This window comes from Chroicocephalus ridibundus, chromosome 2, assembly GCF_963924245.1.
Source record: "Chroicocephalus ridibundus chromosome 2, bChrRid1.1, whole genome shotgun sequence".
In the NCBI taxonomy this organism is placed as follows: domain Eukaryota; kingdom Metazoa; phylum Chordata; class Aves; order Charadriiformes; family Laridae; genus Chroicocephalus; species Chroicocephalus ridibundus.
The window spans coordinates 119,562,037-119,584,740 of NC_086285.1; the positions used below are offsets into that span (position 1 = coordinate 119,562,037).

The following is a 22,704-nucleotide window of genomic DNA, read 5'->3' on the forward strand; positions in this document are numbered from 1 at the left end:
TGATAGAGCATGAGTATATGCTTGGAACTGCTCAGTTGCTGGTTGTAGGAGGAGGGAAGCTGTTCTAGCAGCAGTGACACTCTGACAATCCAAGGGGGTAACACTTTTCTTAGCACAGTGGATTTGGGGCACAAGCCTAGTCGGGAAGCGATGTCTAGACTTACTGAATGAAGCTGGTTTGAGAATCTGATGGGTCTTCTTTTCCTGAACAAATCACATAGAAACTGCTGTCCGTGAGGGCACACAAACAAATGGCAGGAGGAGTAAGGGAAGGCTGGACTCCTTTCCTAGTCAGGCTTCTCTCTCTAGAAGTTTGTGGGAGACAACTTGTGCCATAGAAACCCATTGAAGCCCAAAGGAGAAAATGCATCTATAGTTTTAAGAAAAAATCCCAACACTTTCTTGTGTCTTTTGAGTATCGCTCAAACCCAACCCATGTTGTAGTAATTTCAGCTTCTACCTGTTGCAAGTCAGAAGACAGCTTCCAAGAGATCCCATTTCACCTAAGAATGGCAAGGTTGTGACTAAACCCTGGTTCTAGAGTTAGGTAGGCCACACAGTATTTTCTGAAGATGAACTTTATCAGCTCTTGCCAGTGAATACTTTTTAGGAGGGGGTGGTGTGGTTTGACTTTTTGCTTTCTTTTGTTTTCTGAATCAAAAAACTTTCAGATTGAGTGCTTGCACCTGTCTGTATTAATGATGATGACTTGTGTTCTGGTTCAAAACCCTCGAAGCCACTATTAGGGCCTTTGTCACTTTGTGATGCAAAAAAGGCTTTCTTTTGATGATCTAAACTTAATTGAAACTAACTTGGCATTTTCATTGCTAAGGTCTTGCAAAAACTTTTCCTATATAAAATTAATTCAGTATTTTAACTAAAATAATTATTTAAAAAAAAAAAAAAAGCTGAGGAACACAGGCTATTTGTTTAACGTGAGCTTTGCCATGATTATAGCTAGTCTTAGTTATGTTAGCCCTAAGTACACCAAACTTGAGTTTCTATTTTGAACATGCAGACAGACCAAAGCTGCTACAGTGGAATCCAGATAACGGAGGGCTGTTAAGAACTAGAGCTCTGCCACTGTTCTTCAGAAGCATAGCATCCTCCCTGCTACGTACATATGGTAGTTCTGATTTAAAGGGCAAGGTGTGTTGGTGCTATATACTACTGACAAGGAGCGCTTGTGTCTTATTTTTTAAGGGAACTCACTAAAAGAAAAGTGAAGATCAGGTTTGTGCTAATATGCTTGTGCTGTAAGCTTAAGTTCATAGGGTAGGCATCTCAGTTAGAAAATGGGCTTGTTTATAACTTCAGTGAGTCAGTATTCAGCTTTATTCAACACTTGGTTCTACCTGGTGAATTAGAGTTTTAGAACAAATTTCAGGCTATAAGAGCAGTGGTGCGGGGTGGGGGGCTTGTGGGGACCTTTTAAGCCAGGTTTACCTCAGTCCTTGCTTTCTGAGCTTGCTCAAAATTTCAGTTTCATGTAAAGGATTCGCATGCCTAGCAAATGAGGCATTAGTCAAGCAAGCATTTGAGAGGCACTTCACTGAAGTGCGAAAGCTTTTAGGAGTTCTCTGTCGCTGCCCACACCCACACTAAACATCAATTGTATAGAGGTAGCCTCCAAGATACCTGAATGTGGCTGTTGGTTGGTAGTCTAGAGGCTTTTTCTTTGTATCCATTCTGAACCAAGCATAAAACTTTGGTTTTCTCTTCAGTAGAGATGAAGATGACATAAATGATGTGACTTCTATGGCTGGGGTCAATCTTAATGAGGAGAACGCATGCATTTTGGCAACAAACTCTGAGCTCATTGGTACAGTGATCCGCTCTTGTGCAGATGAACCTTTTCTCTCTTCGGAAGTGCTTCGGAAGAAGATCTTAAACATAGGTGAGAACAAAGCATACATAACAGATACGTGCGGATGTAGTATTTCCTTGCCTGCTTCATGAGCCAGCCTCCAATCTTTGAAGGAAGAGTTGAAACTATCAAGACCTGTCATCTCAATTAATATGTTTCTGTTGAACTATACTGAGTTTTTACTTCCTCTTCTAGGAAACAACTGTTCTCAAAGGTTTTTTACATGGAAATAGATTGAAGTACAACCAGTAAAAAAGAAATTGGTGCCACTTTACATGTGAGAACTGAGCAACTTTATTACTTTTAAAGTTAATGGAACACATAACAACCGTATAGATGCTAGTGTCAAATCAAACACTTAAGTGTGCTTTTCTATTTCTGCAGCTCCTAACTTGAGGCATTATGCTGATTTTTTCCTAACAGTTTTTGCATTCCTCAGTCTGTTCAGATATCTGTACTCTATTGACCAATGTTACAGATCCTGATGATGTGATTAGGAAGAGGTTTCAAACTGCCAATATGCACAGGGCAGACCCTTGTTTATGACTCCCTCTATGGAAAATTCTTTTGTTAATTTGATGCAAAAGAGATGTGAAAGCTGTTTGTGTCAGTGAATAATACCGTGGAATGTATGTTGAATGTCTGAGACTAAACGGTAATAGGAACTTTTTAGTGCATGTATCATCTCAGCTGTTAGTTGTTATTTTGCACAGAAACTCTCTCAGCAATGTCAGAGCAGGGAGCGTGCATTTGTATAGCAGCACACTGATTGGTACCACTGCTGTCTACAGCAAACTGGGTGAATGTTGCTCAACTCTTTGCTCCTACGTTCTGCCTGGTAGCTTGCCATACTGGAACAGTGAGTTTTACCGCTGAGCATTCAGGAAAGCCTGCAGTTCATATGTGTGGTCGTAATTCTGTCACAGTGGTTTAACTGTGTGATCACAAAGTCTTTCTACACGCAACTGGTTCTTGTCCAAACTAAGAACCTAGCCTGTGACAAGCATGTAGCCTGCAAGTGCTATCTTCTATACATCCCACACTAGTGAGCCAGATGTGCCATCTGAGCTGTGTGGGGCATATTTGAGTGAAGTAGGTGCTGTGCTACTAGTGGAAGAGGAGAAAAATAAACATTGAAACTGGTGCCTAGAAGCTTTTCTCAAAATTCAGCAGAGGGTTAACCAGTTATCCATGGGAAGTAGGTATAAGAAACATTAAAGAGCTCTACAAAAACATAACGTACTTCTGGAATAACTGTCTGGTTTGGGGTGTGAAGACAATTCATTGAAAGATGGAAAATACAAGCCTGGCTGTTTCATGGCTGGCATGGTAGCTGTTCCACATAATAATTCATGTCATAAATGAAAAGTGTTTTGATGGCAAGGAAAGGAATGCTGTTGGGGAGTACAGCAGTTCAGAAAATGAACACTTCTGCTCTTGAACTTGAGCCCTCTTTGGTTTAGGAAGTGTGTCTGCGTGGAGGGAGGTCTTGAGGTTTGGGGCGATTTGTTTTGTCTTCATGATGATGTTTCAGTGTAGTGGGAAACTGCTGAGGAAGCGTTGAAAGGTGCTTGAGCAAAATGGGCTTTGTGCTCAGCCAAGGTAGAGGACAAAGCTCACTGGCCAAGATCAAACAGTGGGAACACTTTGATCGTTATCTGGGAAAACATTGTAGATTCTCCCCATCTTGCGAGATTGTTATTCACTTTCCGTTAAAGTAGCAAAGGCAAATGAAATAGGTGATTAGTGTTTCTTACACTGTACTGTTTATCCATTCTTAACACTCCACTTGGCAATAAATACCAAAATGAGTTTTGAAGGTGGGCAGTATATTGCATCATAAAGTATTACAGCTGCTCTAAGTGCAGTTGAGGGGCAAGGAAAAGCTCTTCTGATGGGTACGGTGTATGAAGCGTGTGAAACTGCTGCCTGCCGTGCCTACTAGGGAAAAGTTCCTGCTGTCCATCTGTCTCGGTGGAGTTGTGTTGAGTGATCGATGGTGTAAACCACAGGAAGGCTTCTCTGTTGGCAGCCTGTAGCCATGGGAAGCTTGCGGAGGTGATGGCCACGTCTGGGCACGGGGCTGGGACAGCTTTGCCCGGAGCTGTTGCCAGCCTCAGTCGCAGCTGCTGAAATACAGAGAGGCAGTGACAACCCGAGAGAAAAGGTTTAAGGTGATGGCGTGATGACCCTGGCTGGACTTGATATGTGTTGTCCGAGCTGCTGCGGTGGGACGGGCCGTCAAGGCAGGTGAGAGGGTCCCGTGTGCTCAGAATGCGCTGCAAAAACCGTCCCTGCTCATTGAATAAATGTCATGAGTTGTTAACAAGCATGGTGTCAAGTAAGGGCAAAATGTAATTCTCTATTTTTTTTAATTACTGGAATTAACAGAATATGGCACTAATTTCTACAGCTACCACTTCTCCCCCTCCCCGAACATGAAGCTTGATTTGTGTTCTTATTAACTTTGTCCTATAAATGACCTTGCAAGGAGAGTGGTTCTGGAGGCTAAGTGAAACAATGTCTATATTTTCTGAAGCTCCAGGCTAAGTTTTATTAATGTAATGTCTGAGATCTTTGAAGTTGTGACTTTACCAGGAAAATCATAATCTCCAAACCTTTATTCATAATGGGTATGACTTCCAGGGGGAACAGAATACCTGCTGTGCTAATTATTTCAATTATCAGCTACTACTAAAACACGTAATGGATTTTCTCTGCTTCCACAGGTAAAAGGCATGACATTATGGAACTTAACTCTGATGTTGTGAACTTGATCTCCCACGCTACACAGGAGAGATTACGAGGGCTCCTAGAAAAACTAACTGTAATTGCTCAGCACAGAGTATCAACCCACAAGGTAAAGGAAATCATTAAGCAAGTTTTGTACCAAAGTTTTCCTGCTTTGCAGCCTTGAAGGTAAACCTCTTCCAACTGTAGGCATATCATATTCAATCTGTGCATTTTCAGTATCTACCAAAGGCTGGTTTTAACTGTTCATAGCCTCTAACTGTTCCTTACGTTTTCCATTCAGCTTCTTGGATAGGTGCTCTTAAAACCCAGCATGAGCATAAATGCATGCGTTTCTCCGCCTCCTCTTCGATAGAAGTGGTGCCTGTTATACAAAATCTGTCTTGCATGGTAAATGTAAAGCTATTTTTGAATGCTCTCGGTGGTCGGGTTGATTTAGGGACTCGTGTTTGCTTTATGCATTTACTGTTGATGGAACTGCAGTATTGGCTCAGTAAAAAGCCTTGGGAAACTGAATTGAGTATTTTATTTTTAGAAAGTGTTCCGTGTGAAGGCAGAGACCCCTTTGATCTTAAAGTTTCCGGAACTTTTTTTCCACCAGTGCTACTTAAGATTCCCTCCCCTCCCTCTTGTATTAGCTCCATTCAATAGAAAGTATATTGGGTTCCAGTGAGCCAGTATCCCTTAAGATGCTTGTATGGTGCAAATGGGAAGCAATAACTTACTAGTAGCCAAAATAGCTCTTTGAGGCTTTTTTTTGTCATTCAATAATAAGATATTAGTCCTTACTTTTAACAGTATCAAGCTGTTTTGGGAAAAAAAAATTGGAAGTTAGAAGCAGGATGTATCTGTCAGGTCTTAAGTTTTTGTTTGTTTGGATTTGGGTTTTTTTTACAGGAACTTTATACTTCATGAAATTTAACAAGAAAACTAACTGATGTGGTAGGAGTTATTTTTGTACCGAACACTTTTTATAGGCTTTTAAGCACTTGAGAAGCAATAGTAAAGAGCAGGAACTATTTGGAAACTTCCAAGTATTTATAGTAATGTCTGGAGCAGTTGGAGTATGCTGTTCCTTGCTGGAAGAAGATGCAGTAACAAAAAAATTGATACAGAGGTAGTATAGAATTTTTTATGAGAAGTCTTCAGAAATCTGCACATGTTCTGTGTTGTCTCTCCAAAGTGGGAGATCCAATAGAGCTTGTGAGCAAAAGTGAGGTGGAAGCTGAAGTCCTGAGTAACCAGTAGGACTTAGTGTCTTGGAGACACGAAGAACACAAGGGAATGTTTTTGGACAGTGGGCTTTATAGAGCTGATTTCTTTCTCGTTGAGCTAAAGCAACAGAAAACTGATAGGTTTTTGTCTGATTGAATTGCCAGAAGCACTGATGAGATTGTAAGCCTGCAATAAGCTTGCTTTCTTTTCCTCTTTTCTCAAAAACAAACAAACAAAAAGTAATGGGCATAATAATCCTAGAGGCACAGGTACCCTCTTCCGTTAGGAAGATGGTATTATGCTACAGAGGAATGTCCTACAGGATTGCGTTTGTGAGTAATAATATTGTGAGAGATGCTGACAGGCTTTTAGAAACTTAAGTTCAAGAACAGAACCCTACAGGGTTTTGGAGCCCTGTTATGCATTTTTATAAATATATATATTTACACAGTCCGGTATTCCATCTCCCCCAGTGCTTGCCCCAGTCCTCTTTCCCTCTTAGGCTATCAATAGGTGCAACGTGTGCAATGTGCAATCCATGCATTTCAGAGAATTATCAAGAGCCTTTCGAAGAGGATTGGGCAGTTGCCCTGTAAAGCTTTGCATTGGCCTGTCTTCATTACAAAAAGACGGACAGTAATAGGGATAGGTGTGGTGAAACCAAGGTAACTATCGTTAGCGTAGAAGTTGGTGTAAAAAGCCAATAATTCATGGGATCATACTCAGAAAACTCTTCTTCCCAGTTTGCTCAGCTCATGCCTTGCAGCTTATATCTGATAGATAGCCCTGCAGAGAAAGTTGTTCAGGGTAAAACCTTCATACCATGCCACCATGTAGACCTGCCAATTTTTGCCCTTGTTTTGATAAATTTAAGAAATAATTAAAAAAAAAAAGTATGTAACTGGAAGTTACTGGCTTAATTAGGATAAAACTATCGTGGTGGTCTCTTTATCTGAAGTAGAAATAGCCTTTCAGATTGTTGTAAGCTGCTCTTTGTGCTGCGGCTCTTGTTGCAGTGCCTTTATAGAGCCTCAGTAAGACCATAAAGGCATTTAGGTAGTGGGTTTGGTTCTTTGGCTGCTTCCCTCCTACAATCTGTAGAACTGCTGAGGTATGAGAGTATGCACGCGACGTAATATGATAGCCAAGGCCAGAATTAATAATGGCAACTAAACAGTACAGTGATTAAAAAAATGTTTTTAATGTGGGTGGATTCAACACAGCATGAGATGACTGCCATGCTCCTGTGTTTGGAGCCCACGAGAACGTGGCTTGGAGAGGTATGGTACGGTGCTGTGCTGTGAACATTGCGCCATGAAAACATTTTCCCTATGTACTGCAGTAACAGTGCACTGCAACCCTGAACTGCACTATCTGTAGGGCAATATGGCGTGGCAGCTGCATTGGTTTGAGGGGTAAGCTCTGAATGTAATGGAGTGAGCACTCCTAGATGTGAAAACAGCCAGCCTCCTACCCACACCGTGCTGCCATCAAACTGCAGAGCACAGGAGTAACTTACCAGAAGCCTTTTTGTTATTAACTTGGTTTAGGAGTTGACTATGAAATGCCGAAGCCTAAGTTCCCACCTAGTAGCCGAGTCTCTGCAACTGCCTGCATTCCTGCTCTGTCCTCAGCAAAGCTGTTCAACACAACTTGAACTGTTCAGATTTTGTGGGAGAACTGGTCTTTGTAGGATTCTTCCAACTTCTTTCCTGGTGGACTGGAGTGCAGCTTCCCTGTATGTGGGTTTTTCCTTTGTGCCCCTGGACATGCAATACATTCCTGTATGGCTAAACCTCAAGTGCCTTAGTCAGGTTTCAGATTCACTTAGAGGTATGTGACAGTCTGGGAAGGGAGCTGCAAATCGCAGACAAAGGTGTATAACTGCTCTTGAATTTGTTGCCAGCTCTCTTCTCACTAAAGACATACCTGTGAACGCTTTGCTTCAGTGCTGCATGTTTCAAATATGTGCAAACCTAACATAAAAATTTTGGTAGGAATTGGCTGTGCTTTGGAGCACATCTGTGGAGAAGTCTTAACTATGTGCATTTCTTCTGAAGGAAAAAAAAGTGTGGAGGAATGAATTTCATAATAAGGTTGTATAGATGCACTAATGTGCTATTGTTGTGTGGAAACAATAGCTTCTTTCAAGATAGCAAGTGAACTGCAGTTAAATTTAGCTCAGTTAAAATAAAAATGATGTTTTAACTGTCAGATATACAAGTTCAGCTTTGGCACATACAAATCTAACCTCACTGTGTATAGTGGTTACGTGCTTTATGTATCACTAAGTTAAATTCTGTTCTCAATTACACTTGTAACTTTAGTTTTGTTGATGAGATGAAATACTGTTATGAATGCACCCGTTTCTTGTCCCATATAAGCTCATGTTAGTACATTGGGGTGCTTCTGGTTGAGAGGCTTGCATTCCTAACTGGCATAGGGTCTTGGATTTGGCTTTAAAAATATAAGTACCTAACTCCAACTTTGGGCATTCCAAAGCAAAACGCTTCTAAACTCTGGAAAAAATAATACTCTGGTAATATGGCTTTCTTCTTTGTGCCTTTTAAAGGGACATGGTGGTGTATTATTATAAACTGCTACTTGAAAACAAGCTGTACTGACTCAAAGTAGTGTTATGGTTTTGTGGGGAGCAATATAAAAGAAATCTCAGTAACAGAAGAGGGGGGAAAGGTTTATTGAACATCTTTACAGAGCCACAGACTCTGCTTTGGAAAGAAAGTCTCCTTGGTTGCAATGCATGGTGTGGTCCAAGCCACAAGTTGGTGATACATGGCTATGTGGTGGCTCATTGAAAAGGACCCAACTTAATACCAGAAGAAGGATTGATTCCATGCTCTGGCTGGGTTGTGAGAATTCAGACTGGGAGACAATGGTGCCCTACAAGAAGACTTTTACTTTCTTCCCAGCTTTTAAAAGTATATGACTGGGTGTGGGAAGAAGAGTCAGAGTATAGTGTGTTTGAAAACTAAGACTTTAGCAACTGAAGTCACTGATAGTCCATATACTTAAAATATGCCCTTGCTTAAAATATGCCCTTGCTTAAAATATGCCCTTGCTTAAAATATGCCCTTGCTTAAAATACGCCCTTGCTTAAAATACGCCCTTGCTTAAAATACGCCCTTGCTTAAAATACGCCCTTGCTTAAAATATGCCCTTGCTTAAAATACGCCCTTGCTTAAAATATAGTTGTAAAACATGCTGTGCTTATTCAAGAACAGTTGTGTGTCAAGGTTGCTTCATTAAAGCGTGAGATTGGGGTAGGGTAGAAAGAAGGGTTGCTGAAAGTATATGGTGTGTTGGGCTGGTAAAAGCCCAAGGGTAAATTTCTCAGGAAAAGATAAGTTCACAAAGTAACAGAGAAAGATGATGACTCTAAGATGCACATTAAAAAGCGGTACAAACAGGTAGCACAGATGTGCCTTATCCAGAATGGGCTCCCTGCTTTCTTTTGCCTACTGCCCTCTGGCCAACGTGTAGCTTAAATGGCGTGTCTTTGGAAGAGCGGAATGGTAAAAACAAGCTCTTCATTGCAAGTTGACCACATCTTAAATCTTTCCTTTCTCTGCCTTCTTTCCTCTCTAAAATAAAACTAAACTCAGGCTTTTTAGTGAGGGCAAAAATAGTATGAAAAAGAAACTACTGATTGTTATTTTTTAGACCAAAGGGACCATGGTCTTGTTTCAATGCATGCATGTCCGGTTACTGTTGGAACTATTCATTAGTACTCACTGGCTCAGCTTTGCACAGGGGACTGGACCAGATGACTTCCACAGGTCACCTTTCAACATAAACTATTCAAGTCCTGTGACTTGAGAGCATCCACTGAGGCAAAAATGTGTATTCCTAAAGCTATAATAAACCATATATCATTTATGTCACTTTCCCTACCCCCAAGATTCATTATAACTAGTTCTTCACTCCATAAAACCTCTTTTTTGGAAATACCAGGTGACACTTATTTTCAAATTCTGGATGAAATGGCTGAAACTAGAACACTAACGACTAGAAACTTAAAATGTCAAATTTTGTTTTTTCTTCACCGTTTTAATTTAAAATTTAAAATTTAAATTTTAATTTTAATTTTTAAATTAAATTTAAATTAAAATTTAAAATTTATTTAAAGGGGGAAGGATAACATGTTCTGCTGCTTTGCGTTTTTTTGAGGGTTTTTTTTAGTTTTTTTTTTCCTCTTAACCTGTCCAGAAGACAGTCTTGTACATATCCAGTAAACATGCAGAATTGCTGTTCAAAACAAAATTGTAGACTTAAAGACTTTGTTGGTGTTGTAGTCAATATAGACTAGATGTTGTTCATGTCACTTGTTCAATAGCGTCTTACTAGTCAGAGATGCCAGGGAACATGCTTCAGTGGAGAGATGTGATGATGACTGTCTACCACCTGAAGTCTTTTCTAAAACAGCCTGCATTTTTCAGCTTTGAAAAAATAGTGGTGTTCTTTCCAGATTGATCCCATTGGGTTTATTAGCTCTAGTGGTGTATATGAAAGTTTGCTTGTCTATAACAAACTTCTCTTTCCAGGGGAGTGATAGGTACATCGTATCTAGTGACACCAGAGCACAGCTGAAATTTCTTGAAAAGCTTGATCACCTAGAAAAGCAGAGAAAGGCTGAAGAGGAACGTGAAATGTTGCTTCGAGCAGTCAAGGTAAGAACTTCACAAGTAGGGTTGTCCCTTAGACTGGTGAACATCTTCAGGTTTCTCCTATTTCTGCTTTAAATGTAACCATTAAGCCTGTAACTGGAAATCCATAATGTTTAGGATAGCCTAGGCTATACAGAAGAGGATTTTAGCTTTTTACATTTGTTAAAAAAAAACACCAAATACCAGGAGTCCTTTCAGATGTGTGGTGGGGTGAACTTCTTTTGAGATTATTCCTACCAGCCAAAATGAAATGAAAGAAGTATTCACATAGCTGTAAATGTCCATCCTGGCTCTATTTCTGGCTGTAAAAGTGGTGTGTCTTTCTCCATATCTCCGTGTATGGCACAGTTTGAAAATACGGTTTAGTTGTGCTTGTTCAAGCTGGAGCCTGGTGAGATCCACCACCCTGCCAGATGTGTTTTTCTGTAGTCAGATCAGAGGGCTAGCCTTGGAGCTGGTACCCTTGCATCTGCAAACCCCTGCTAGAACAGAATAAGTACCCATCTTCCCCCTTCCCTCCCCTCAAGAACGGAAGGGGGGAAAAAAAAAAAAAAAAAAAAAAACAACAAACAAAAGAAAGTAAAATCAGTAGATGTTGCTCCATCAGATGTGACTTGATCATCTTCTGTTTGTTGGGGTTTTTTGGTTTTGTTTTAAACTGAATTCTGGAGCCCCATGGGTGAAAAACTAATCTAGACTTGAAAGAATCGTGTTGTACTTACACGAGTACGACTCCCTTTCTTTTCTATACTTCCTGTCCTTTTTAAGTGTCTGCTGCTGACATGAACAACATCATGCCTAGACTGGACCTGACTGACAGCGTTAGCATCATTTTCAGCTTAATCTTGCTTCAGGCTAGAGCAGAGGCAGCCGGCCCAGATGAGGAGGGGGGTTGTGCGTGTGTGCGTGGAGGGGGAGGGAAGCCAGTCTGGATTGAGGCATTCACCCCTGGAGCTAAATCTTTCAATCACCAGAGAAAATTGTCATTTATTAAATATTTAACGGATACGATGCTGTTTGGATGCCAGTAATTTCTATTCAGTCTTTTTCCTCTTCCTTTGATAGAGCCGTTCCAGTAAAGATGATCCAGAGCAACTGCAGTTAAAGCAGAAAGTGAAAGAGGTAGGACTTTCCTGTTACCATGCTTGCCTTTGTGTGTTGAGGGAAGGTTGGCAGCCCTGTCCTGGCAATTAGGTCAGGGTTTATTTTGCTGCTGCATACCATTTGCAGAGGCCTTGGGGAAGGACAGGAACTGCCACAGGCAAGGGCAGTGCTTCAAATGAGGTCAATGAATTATGAGCTCTCTTTTTTAACATTTTATTTTTGTAGTTTCAGTCCTGTCTAGAAACGGTCCTTTGTAAACGGGCAGCAGTACGCTTCGTAGGAATATAATGTGGGATTAGAAAAAAAAAAAAAAAAAGAAACTTTGAGATTTAGCATCTGGGACTGTACAATAGGCTACATTTTTCCAGGGTAATTGTTCGTTTTGTAAATCTGATACTGCTTATAATTCTTTGGCTGGGAGGCGGTACTGGGATTTAGTTTTAAATGGAAAACGCCTCTGGCTTTTAATTTTCTGGGCCCAGCAGTTTTCTGTTCTGGAATGGAGCCCTTGTTTCACACAGTTCATGTTTAGCTGCAGGGGTTTTAGTTTATAGCTTAGACTGGTTAAGCTTTTACTCCCAGAGGCCTCTGCATAGCAACTGTAGAAATCAACAAATAAGTTCATTTATGTCTGCAGCCTCCTCTCAGTAGCTGACTTTTTACATTTCCCAATATCCATTTCCTGACTTTTCTAGCCTGAGAGAAAAAAGCTCCACTAATTGGAGCTTATTTTAATTGAGCCTTAATATTGGATCTCACTGGAGTTGCCCCCAGAGCTACTGGGAACAGAATGAAATGAAAGTACCTAAGGTTGAAGATGTGTGTGCGTGTGTATGTGTGTGTGAAATTTTTCACTTGACCTACAGATTCTTTTCCCTGCTGAATAAATCATCAAGCCTGTTCACATTTCTGATTAAGGATCTGACAGCAGACGATAATAAAGACAATTGAGGTGTGAGACGTGTGATACAGAGCTGAAGAAATCGGTTTCTATAGTTACTTGACTGATTTCATGCAATTTTTAAGGATCTTTGTGCTAAATGAGAGTGATTTTCTGAGCAACCTTTTTCCTTAACTGTGCCTCTTGAACTATGAAATTTGTTGTTGCTTAACATTGCTGCACTTGGCTCCTAGGTGCCAGCAGCAGCAGCAGCAGGTTATTTATGAATGCTTTAAAGGCCCTTATTGTTTGGATTAATGTAGGAGCCCAGGCAAAACAAATGGAAATCCAGTAAAATAGTATTAGAATCAATGCTCTGGATTTGCACCGTAGTAGAAGAAATTTGTAAAATAAGAGGACAGAGAAGGAACTTGCTTTACTATCTGTCTCTTAATTCTTTCTTTCTGCTTATAACTCCTTCTTTATGCTTACAATCTGTGAGTACAAAGTTGCCCTAAAGCCCTTCCCAGTTTGCCTCTAGTGCCACCAGCATCAACAATCAGTGGGTGATGCTAATTTGTCTTGTTTTGTAGGTGGCTTTACCTCTGCATCATCTGGTCGTTTCTAGAGGTTCTTTCTCTTAATAAAACACTGCCAAGTGATTCATTCATGCAGTTTCTTTTCTGTTTTCCTTTGAACAATAATGTGTAGGATCTTGGAAAAGTATTCTGTGATCTGGATATTTTTAACAGTAAGAAGCTAGGTATGTGTTTTGGGTCTTTTTTTAGTTTGGTTGGTATTGTTTATGAGATCTTTTTAAAAAAGTGACATATAGGTGTACAAAAAAGGAGCCAACAGAGCGGAGAAGGCATCTAAGTTCAGCGCCTGGTGTTCTACTAAGTGCTTGAGTTCATCTCCTCCGGTGCATCTTACCTTGTGCCAGACTAACACATTCTTTGTCGCGCTTGTCCTGCATGTTTCTCCATGCTGTGCTGTTCCCAGAGTGACCGTCTCCAACTGCTTCACCAAAAGAAGAGGAGGCAGATATGCATTGTGGGACAACACAGATCTTTGTGTTGGTATTGCCTTGCCCTTTGTCCTGCTGCTTTGTTCTTCAGAGAATGAGGCAGACAGAACTTCTCCAGGCATCATGTGCCGCATGGGAAACCCATCTCCTGTGCCAGGGATGCTTTCTTATCTGCGAGACTGGAGTCTCAAGTGGAAATGAGCCCAAATGCAGCTGGTCAGTTTTTGCACTTTATTGGCAGTTGGGACATAAATGGTCAGCACATATATGCATTAAAAAATGCAAATGTGAGTAGAGCTGGAATAAGAGCAAAATAAATATCAACAAATATCCCAAGGCTGAAACTGGTAACACAGAAGCATGGTGTATACTGGGATGAAAGCCTGAAAAGGCTTACCATTGTCTGTCTGTCTTGTATTGTGAGCGTAGCCTGCTCCTAAGAAACCACACTCGGGGAATTTTGATACCTCTGTCAGCTGGAATCAGATCCTTTTCAGGCCACTCTGGTTGAGTATCCACAGGAAAGCCTGATCTGATCCCCTTAACGTTCTTTAAGAATGAATATGGGCCTTCCTTCCTAAAAGCTGTCTTTTATGTGTTGATGGTGACCCCCTGGAGAAGGGAGAGGGTGTGGGGTAATAACACTGGAGCATGTTCTAAAGCAATGTTTCCCAAAATGCGGAGTGTACATCCTAACAATGAATACTTATAAATCCAGGATGTGCTGTCATCCAGCAGCTGGAGGCAACATCTTAACATTGCTGGAAGTACATCCAGAGACTCGGCAGTGGATTCTTTTATCCAAAAGGCTATACATAATTGCTGTGACCTTTTCATCCCTCTTTGCATGACCTATTGCCTCAAACTTCGCCTATGCTAAGTCATTTACTTTCCTATATTCTTAGTCTATGCAGCTTGCCGTGAATTAAGTCTTTATTTACTTCCCTCTTTCACCTGTTTCAGCAGATTTTAATACCTACAGAAAGTGCGCATTCCTTCTGAGACAGCTGCAAGGCTTGCCCCAAGCCGCTCCTTTGTGCGCTCAAGAATTTTGTCCTTGTTCACCTCATGGGCCAGCTCTTTGTATAGTGACATTCCTGAAGTCTGGGTAAATTACCGCTGCTTTTCATTCAGCCTTATCTGCTGCTTCAACCTGAGAGGATACAGTCCTTGCATTGTCCCTGATGTGAGGACCTTTTAAACCATAACTTTTTTTAGGTGCTTTCTGCTATTTCCTGTTCTACTTTCAACTATGCTTCCAGTTACAAAGAAAATGTTCAGTTGGTGCAATTTTTGTAGCTGTATTTATAGTTTATCTCTGGCTTCATCCCTTTTCTGAAATGAGCTTACTTAAATTGAGTAGGTGTAGGATGCTGTCAAATGCGCAAGCACGCCATATGAACAGTGCATCCCAGAAGACCTGTAAAAATGTCAGTATTAAGCAGTGTGTACTGTAAATTTAAACCATAAACCCTGATCTTTTGTACTTCTGTCTCTCATCCTCAAAAATGAGTGTGCTTGCAGTATGGCTTCAGGAAGCTTAAGGCTGAGGCTGGGCAAATCTTTCAGATTGTATGTGTGCAAGACTGCTGCCTGGGGTTGAGCACATACGGACAGCTTCTTTGCTTACTCCGTAGTACCTGCCTTCATCTCTGCTCTTACCTTGTGGCCCCTTGCAGCGTCTGTCGGTGGATAAAGGTGAGCAGCTGCATCTTGAACTAGGGGAAGGAACGTGTGGAGCAAGCACCTGATGGACAGCAGACTTGCCTGCCCCGTTCCTTGCTCTTCCAGCAGCTCCCTTCACTTACCACTGCACGGGTCTTCCCAGTCCCTTGTTCCTGGCTGTTTGACGCACTTGTGCATTTTACTGTTATGATTTTGACACGGATGTCACAAGACAGCAGCAGATGGGATGCTGAGAAAATTCAATACCTTTAGCATAAACTGACTGGGAGGAAAATAGTAAACCCTAGGTTTTTTTGTAGAGACAAAACAAACCCTATCAAAAACATTGGGGGTGGGGGGGAAAAGTTGCTGCATGATTCCAGTGAGTTACTGGGTGCTATATAGTAATGACTGAAATTTAGTTGTTCGTAGCATCTTCTTTCAAATATCATCTTTTTTTTTTTTTTTCCTTTCATGTGTCCATCCTAACTCCCTTATTTTCTCTCTCATTCTCAGATAACAAGTAACTGTAACCTGATTCTTTGTCTGCTGCTCTCCCTAATGTCTCCAACCCACATTTTCAAGCTGTTCTTTTACTCTTTCCCCACACACGCACCCCTCTTGTGCTGCTTCTGTATTTAGTCTTCTGGACCTAATGGTTCAAATTCTTTAAGACCACTCTTGTGTCAGGGGACAAGGTAGCTCCCTAGTTAACCATAACCTCTCAAAAAAGCAAACAAGATGCTGCGAGCAAAATAAGATCTCATCGCGATCAATTGACTTTTTATGAGCCTTTAGTGACATTCTGAGAGCTTCTGCTTAATTATCTGATTTATATTATCTTTATTGTTCTGTAGTGTTTCTTACCTGCTTCTCCATGGTTTGGAAAAAAAAAAAGCATGATTATTAAACAGATATAAATTTTGTTACCTGCAGTGTAGCCCTACAAATAGCAAAGGGCTGTCATCAGAGATGTGGTGTGTTACGAGTCTTACAGAAAGTCAGGGATGGAAATCCTGCAAAGCGTTAGAATATTGAGCAAACTGAAGAATGAATCAATACCCTGTTTATGTGGCATTCATCTTGGTGTTTTGAAGGAGCATAAGAAAAGAGCAACTGAGATACTGTGTCAGATACCCTGAAACCATCTGGCTGGAAGATGATAGCAACTGTATCTAGTGGAAAAAAAAAAAAAGCCCCCCTCACCCCAAACTCCATTAAGCCTGTTCTTGGATTTTCAAGTAGCCTTTTCTAGGTTTCTGAGAGACTATATAATGGACATGTAACCAGCTGAAAGTATGGCCTTGGATTAAAAACTTGCTAATAGAGGAAATTTTAGGACTAAAAGTACAACAAAAAGATGATAATGGAGAGCCAGAGTTCTGTGCCAAGAACGAGTGTTGGGTGGACTGTACGATGAGATGGAGAAACCTGCAGGTGGAAGATGGGTCTTAAACGTTCTCTAGCTTTGAGACCTCAAGAGTGACTGAATGGATATGCAGTGTTACAGCAGCTGAAAATCATTCAAAATATCATGTGTTTGGAAGAACTGTAATTGGTTTTAAAGTAATGTCTTGCAAGGGCTGGACACTGTCCTGTTGTGATAATGCAGGTCTGCTTGTGGTCACTGAGCAGTCTTCTCACACACGATAGCATCTGAAACAAAAACTACAGAATATATTGCGTTGGTGTGCTGTGCTCCAGCCTTTTCTTGGCCGTGCAACAAAAGTAGCCTGGGCTGTATCTGAAAACACACATAAGGAGAGCTTGGTGCTGGATACTTGACACCCAGGAACTTCTCTGGGCCTCCAAGTAAGGCAAGCTGATGAGGCTGCACAGGAGAAAAGGCATGCTCCAGGTGTTCTAGACTACACAGACATGCATCAATAATTGTTAAACAAAACAAAAACCTCGTAAAAGGAAATACACGCTCCACACTTGGGTAATTCTTAACAAGAAAGGGCAAAATTAGGAGTCTTAAGTCACCGCACCTTGGACTTTTTTCTTCGATTCTGTGGGGACCTAGTTGTTTATCTATTAAAGAATGTCAAATATCGACTGAAGGATTTTTTTTTTTCCTATGGGTAGATTACTTCATGGCTATCCTAGAAAAAATTTCTGTTGTTCTCCAAAATATCTCATTGCCCCCTTTAGTTCTAGACAACAAGGCACCTGGTCTTGGGGGACACGGCCACGGTAGGGGCTGTTCTACCACTGAAGCATGTATGTGTAATATTTACCTGAAAGAAACCTACAGTATTACATACAGCCCTATTACAAGTTAGGACTTCATATCAAACCAGTGCATGCTATTCTGCCTTTCTGCTGTTAAATCTAAATTACAACGAAGGGAAAAGTCAGTGGAAACTAATTGTATGGCTAATTAAAACAGTTTGAAAGGCAGCAATTGCAAGAAGAGAAATTGCATTATAGGCAAGAGGAGAGGATGATAAATGTTTAAATATGCAGCCTTCAAATGTCAGTTTTCCTCAGAGAACGTCCCCCTATGAGGAGTCTGCTATTCAGCCGCATTCAACCTGTAGGGCAGAAAATTTTGTATAGAAAAGGTAGAGGCTGGAGGCAGTAATGCTCATTGAGCTTTATGACAACCAGTGCGAGAGGCTTGGGATTGAAAACAGATTTTTAAGGTTTATTTTTCATTTTCATCACAAGTTCCTTAAAATGCTTTAAGGGAATGAGGAAAAAATTGGAGTTCTTTTTTTCCGAAAGACAATGAAGGGAGAAGCAACTGGGAGCAGTAGAAAACTTCCTAAGCGCTAATGGAGGACACAATGAAACCCAGTGAAACTTTGAAAAAGATGGTCAGAATAAAGAATGGATAGAAACACGAAAGAAAAGTCAGTTCAGTGGGATAAGTGGCCCCACTTAAAAGATACCTCAACATTCAGTTCTTTAAAAATGTACAGTAAAGGGCAATAGCGAGGACCCATGTGGATGTTCAGGTTCCTTTTTCACTGATGCAAGCTACAAAAAAGTAAACGGTTGCTTTGACTTTTTGAATTTTAGTATTCGTTAATTGATTGTGTAATTTGTTTATTGTGGAACCTGAAAGAATTGGGGGCTTCTGTCTCTTTTATATGCTTGTATTCATTGCTATTTTTCCCCCCCCGCAAGTCTTATACAAATTCTTGTTCATCTGCTTTAGTGCTTTTATTACTCCTGATGTACTTATTGCTGGGTAGCACACATAACCCTTAGGCATACATTAACTTGTCTTCAGCCTTCCCTGGTTTCCTTTCCTGCCAGTTCTTCTGTTACTTTAAATATTTATTTAATCTGTCCCATACTCTGTCAGCCTACAATGTCATATGTGGAGACATCCCCACTTTTTTCTTGATGTTAAACCCGGTATTTTATGCTTGTTAGACTTGCCCTTATATTAACTGTAACCAAGTCCAGAATTCTGGTGTTTAGCTTCCCCATCTGTCTTACCAGCATTTCTTCTGAACTCATTTACATCCGTACGGCTGTATTTATTTGTTATTGCATTGCCAAGACTATTTTGGGTGTTTGGTTTTTTTTCTAAACATAAGTTCCTAGCACTTAAATCTAAGATGTGGAGAAAAGAATTCTCTCTTTATTTATTTCCTAGTACTTTACATATTTGAAGCTCCTGCAGGAGTGGGCAGTGGTATGAATTTCTTGAGACGCGTGTCATCTGCCAGCATCGTGGTGGACAAGTGTCACCTGTTTGGCTTTTCTTTAACCTCAGACCTGTTAGAGCTCTGTGAGCCCTGCCTAACACAGATGCTTAATTTCTTGTCTCTACCTTTAGAGAAGTCCTCCCTGGTAAAACTGTCCTTGAGGATCTAGAGAGTAAAAGTTTCATGTGCTTTATTGTCTATGAAAGCTTATACCAAATACCCTGTTCTGCTTTTGTGGGTACTTTGTGACCAGCCGTGAGGGGTTTCATTCCTCCTTTTTGAAGGTGAACGTGTGCTGAGTTAGGTGGCTCTTCCGTTTACCCCTCTTGGGTAATACAGCCACCTGCTGCTGTACACACCATGGATTAGCTGGTGTGAATTAGTTTTTATTTGTACTACAGTATACTTTTTCCTTTCTTCAGTTGTGTTTGAAGGATTCTTCTTTGCAGTGTTTAGGGAAAATCTTGCAAGATTTGCATAACTTGAATTATCGGAGCTCTGGTAATGCTAACAACCAGATCTCTACTTCGTAACTGGAAGGGTTTAAAACCAACTTGCAGTATTGCTTTAAAAAAATCTCAGCATCTCATAGCTGAAGTACTTCTTGTTTCCTTATGCAACTTAAAATTTAATTTTTAATATTAAAATGCAACAAAAATGTCATTGGTATAGTAGTAAAAATAGATTTTGCATATTGTCTGAAATGCGGAGTATGAGACATAAGTGAGAGAGAATTCTGTGAGCAGGAAAAGAAATCTTTTTCTCAGTAGAGGATTGAGTGAAGAACAGAGAGGTCAATTTTAAAACCTTTCATTTTGTGTGATTACAGCCATGCTGCAAATGCCATTTCACTATAAGGGAGGACTTTAAAACATACCTTACTTCTTGATTTGTGCTGCAGGTCAGATTAACTAAAATGGTTATTGTGTCACCCTAGAGATTCCTGCTTGCTGCAAGACCAGACTTTAAACCCTATTTTTATTATTAAAAAGGCCAGCAGCAACAAAGACTATTTTACAAGTTCTGAGACGTTTTCATAGCAATTTGATCTTTATACACAGGTTTTTAGAACTCTTTGTACTGCAATTCTTAGCATATGTAAAAATCGGAAAGGGGGGAGAAGGAGCATGAACATTCATTTGCCGCTTGCCTGGAGATTGTCCCCTCTCAATGCCCTTCTTGAGGAATGAATTTTGAACAGAACATGTGTTGGACTCCTGTGTCGTGATGGAACAGCAGCATCCTCCAGCAGATGAAGTAGGTCGGGTTGAGGGGAAACCCGCTAGTTTGTGGGTCCAGCATATGGCACAAGTTGACCCTGCTCCTCTTGAATTGCCATTACATACTTCTCTCTTCAAGGGAGAAAAATCATCTGTTTTCAAGATACAGACCTGGGTATCACAGGTCCTGTTTGTATCCTTTTTTTAGTCAGAGACACCAGTTATAGTAAAACTGGCCCCTAGAAAGGAAGCAACACTAGATGCAGCTTCCCTATGTCCCTATGTTATATTTTAATAAAGTGCATATACTACTCTTACTGTCTTTCACTTGCTGCAGTGATCTTTCTGCCCTAACTTGTGTGCTACAAAACTGTCTGTTAAAGAAAGATTTGACTCAACATAGTTGCCTCTTGCTCTTTCCTAATCATGTTTAGGAAAATCTGGCAGTAGTTACTCAGCCAGTATCCTCGGGTATCCCTTGATGTTATCTGCCTGTCTTCTCCTTATCCTGTGCTTTTAACTGCTCACACAATGTTTGGACATTTAATCTCACACTTTTTAATGGAACAAAACTTGATGAAAAGATGATTTTCTGGCTTCAGCAGGGTAATTTGGATGCCTGCCCGCATTGCTTAATGGGGATCTGTTGAGTCCATTATGGAGATTGAGTGTTTAAATTCATTTGTCTTAATTATGGTTCTCAGAAAAATCCCCGAGATGTCTAGAATGCAACAAGACTATGATATCCTTTTTTTCTTTTGCTCCAAAGCCCTGGTGAGATACTGCCTGATTTGAAAAATCCTTTGACTGGTTACGAGGTAGAAAATGTGTTGGGGAAAATAGGTGATGGTAGGGACCTGTGTTTCTGGCATTGTCTTGGGAACTGTGTGGTCAAAGATGCATCGATTCTGTTTCTATAAAGCGCATCTTTTTCATACCATCCATCAAGTGTCATCTCATCCTTTGTACGGGTGGGTTTTCTGCCAGCACTGCCCTCCAGCAGCAGTGCTCACTCCTGCAGGGCGTCTTGTGTCAACCGCATGCTTTCTCAGCTTGAATTGCATGGGGTAAACGAGCGATGGTGCCCAGGCACTCCCCGCTTCTCAGCATCCTGGTATTCCACCAAGAGGCACTCAACCCACCTAGTCCCCTCCACCTCATGCTGATGCCAACCCAAAGCCCCTCGGTATGTAATTCATGGCTCTGCCTCTTGTCCTTGGTCTTTACTATGGCTCCCCATCAACATCAGCTGTAAAGAGAGAGGAGTGGGGGTCTTATTGCAATGCTGCGTCAAGACAGTGACCAAATGTTCAGCAGCTGCCCATTTTTGACATGTTTACTGCAGTGAAGCTGGTTTGTATGTGTTTTGTAGGGTTGAGGGAGAGGGCGGGATATGTTTTCTAATGAATTCCAGGGACAGAAGCACAAGGTTAGGCTAATAAAGGCTTTTGTTTTCTTTTTTGTTTTAGGCTTAATGGTCTTAAAAAATAATTTTTCATTTTAAGTGTAATGATTCTTAAAAGTAAAGCAAATCATCTTTCCCCTTCTGCTTTTTTTTGCCCCTGGAGCCTTTTGGAATTTAATCGGTCCCCAAAGGGATGCCATGTGCATGGCATGTTGTAATGTCTCTTCTCACGGCAAGAAGACTGTGGTGGACATGCAGCCACGGTGACGACTGAACTACATTGGTAGCAGGAAGGTGTACTTCTACGTGGATGCTCCGTAGCTGCCTGTAAGTGAGGGTGGCTTCAGCTATTGGAGGCCTGGGCAGCTGGGGCTGGAAGTCAGCATATGCCTCTGCCAAAGAATCTCAGCATTTTATTGTTCCCAATTAATCCAGGGAGTGATGGAGACATCACATAAAAATAGTTTCTAAGCCTCTGTGTTTCACAGAGTTTGTGAAGTTTCGAGTTACTTCTTCAGACTTAGTCTGATTTCACCCCATTCCTGATAGGTTGCAATGTGTTCCTGAATATAAATATACATATTTAAGACTGAGATTAAAGGGGAGTTTATCTTAAGCATCTTGTGCAAGTAGGCCAGCTGGAGTAATGTCATACAATTTGCAGAACTGTAGTTTTCAAGTTTAAGGGACTTCAAACCTTACAGTCTCTAAAATATTCTTGAAAGCAATACTATATACTTTGAAAAAGACAATAAAAAAACCCCAATTCAGAACTGAAGTAGTTCTGATAAAGACAGTTATAAATGTTTACGCTGCACACAAAAGCAAGAATAGTGTGTGTGGTAAGTGAATGATGGTATCTGGTGTTGAAGTACTACTGCTCTATTCCTGTAAGGAAAAGCCTACGTGGTGTGATCAAAGCTGACTTGCAAATGGTGGTGTTTTCATAACTGAATCATTTGTCTCATCTTCAAAAAAAACCAAAATAAAACCCCAACTACGCTCAACATATCTATGTCAAAGTCTTGCATTCCTGGTTTCTGTTGAGAAATCTTGAGCATGTGTATAGTTTGAGTCTTACAGGGCAGGATGTCCTTTTAGGAATTGTGCACTGTCATACCGTTTTTCTTTAAATAGCTTAGCTGGCTGCAATACTTGATGTGAAGCTGCCAGCATCACTAAAGTAAGAATGAGTCTACCGTTCTGAAGTAAAATTACAG

The 22,704-nt window shown here is 40.8% G+C and overlaps 1 protein-coding gene across 2 annotated transcripts in view; it reads left to right on the forward strand.

The window, feature by feature from the left end:
• The window catches only part of TAF4B (TATA-box binding protein associated factor 4b), a 76,683-nt gene that overhangs the window by 39,176 nt on the left and 14,803 nt on the right, over positions 1-22,704 (forward strand). Inside the window, exons 10-13 of one of the 2 annotated variants that reach the window (XM_063326751.1) lie at positions 1,725-1,897; positions 4,597-4,727; positions 10,396-10,521; positions 11,584-11,640. In XM_063326751.1, the coding sequence (XP_063182821.1) occupies positions 1,725-1,897; positions 4,597-4,727; positions 10,396-10,521; positions 11,584-11,640 (487 nt within the window). The remainder of the gene's footprint in view (positions 1-1,724; positions 1,898-4,596; positions 4,728-10,395; positions 10,522-11,583; positions 11,641-22,704) is intronic. The other variant, XM_063326752.1, reaches the window with a different exon arrangement.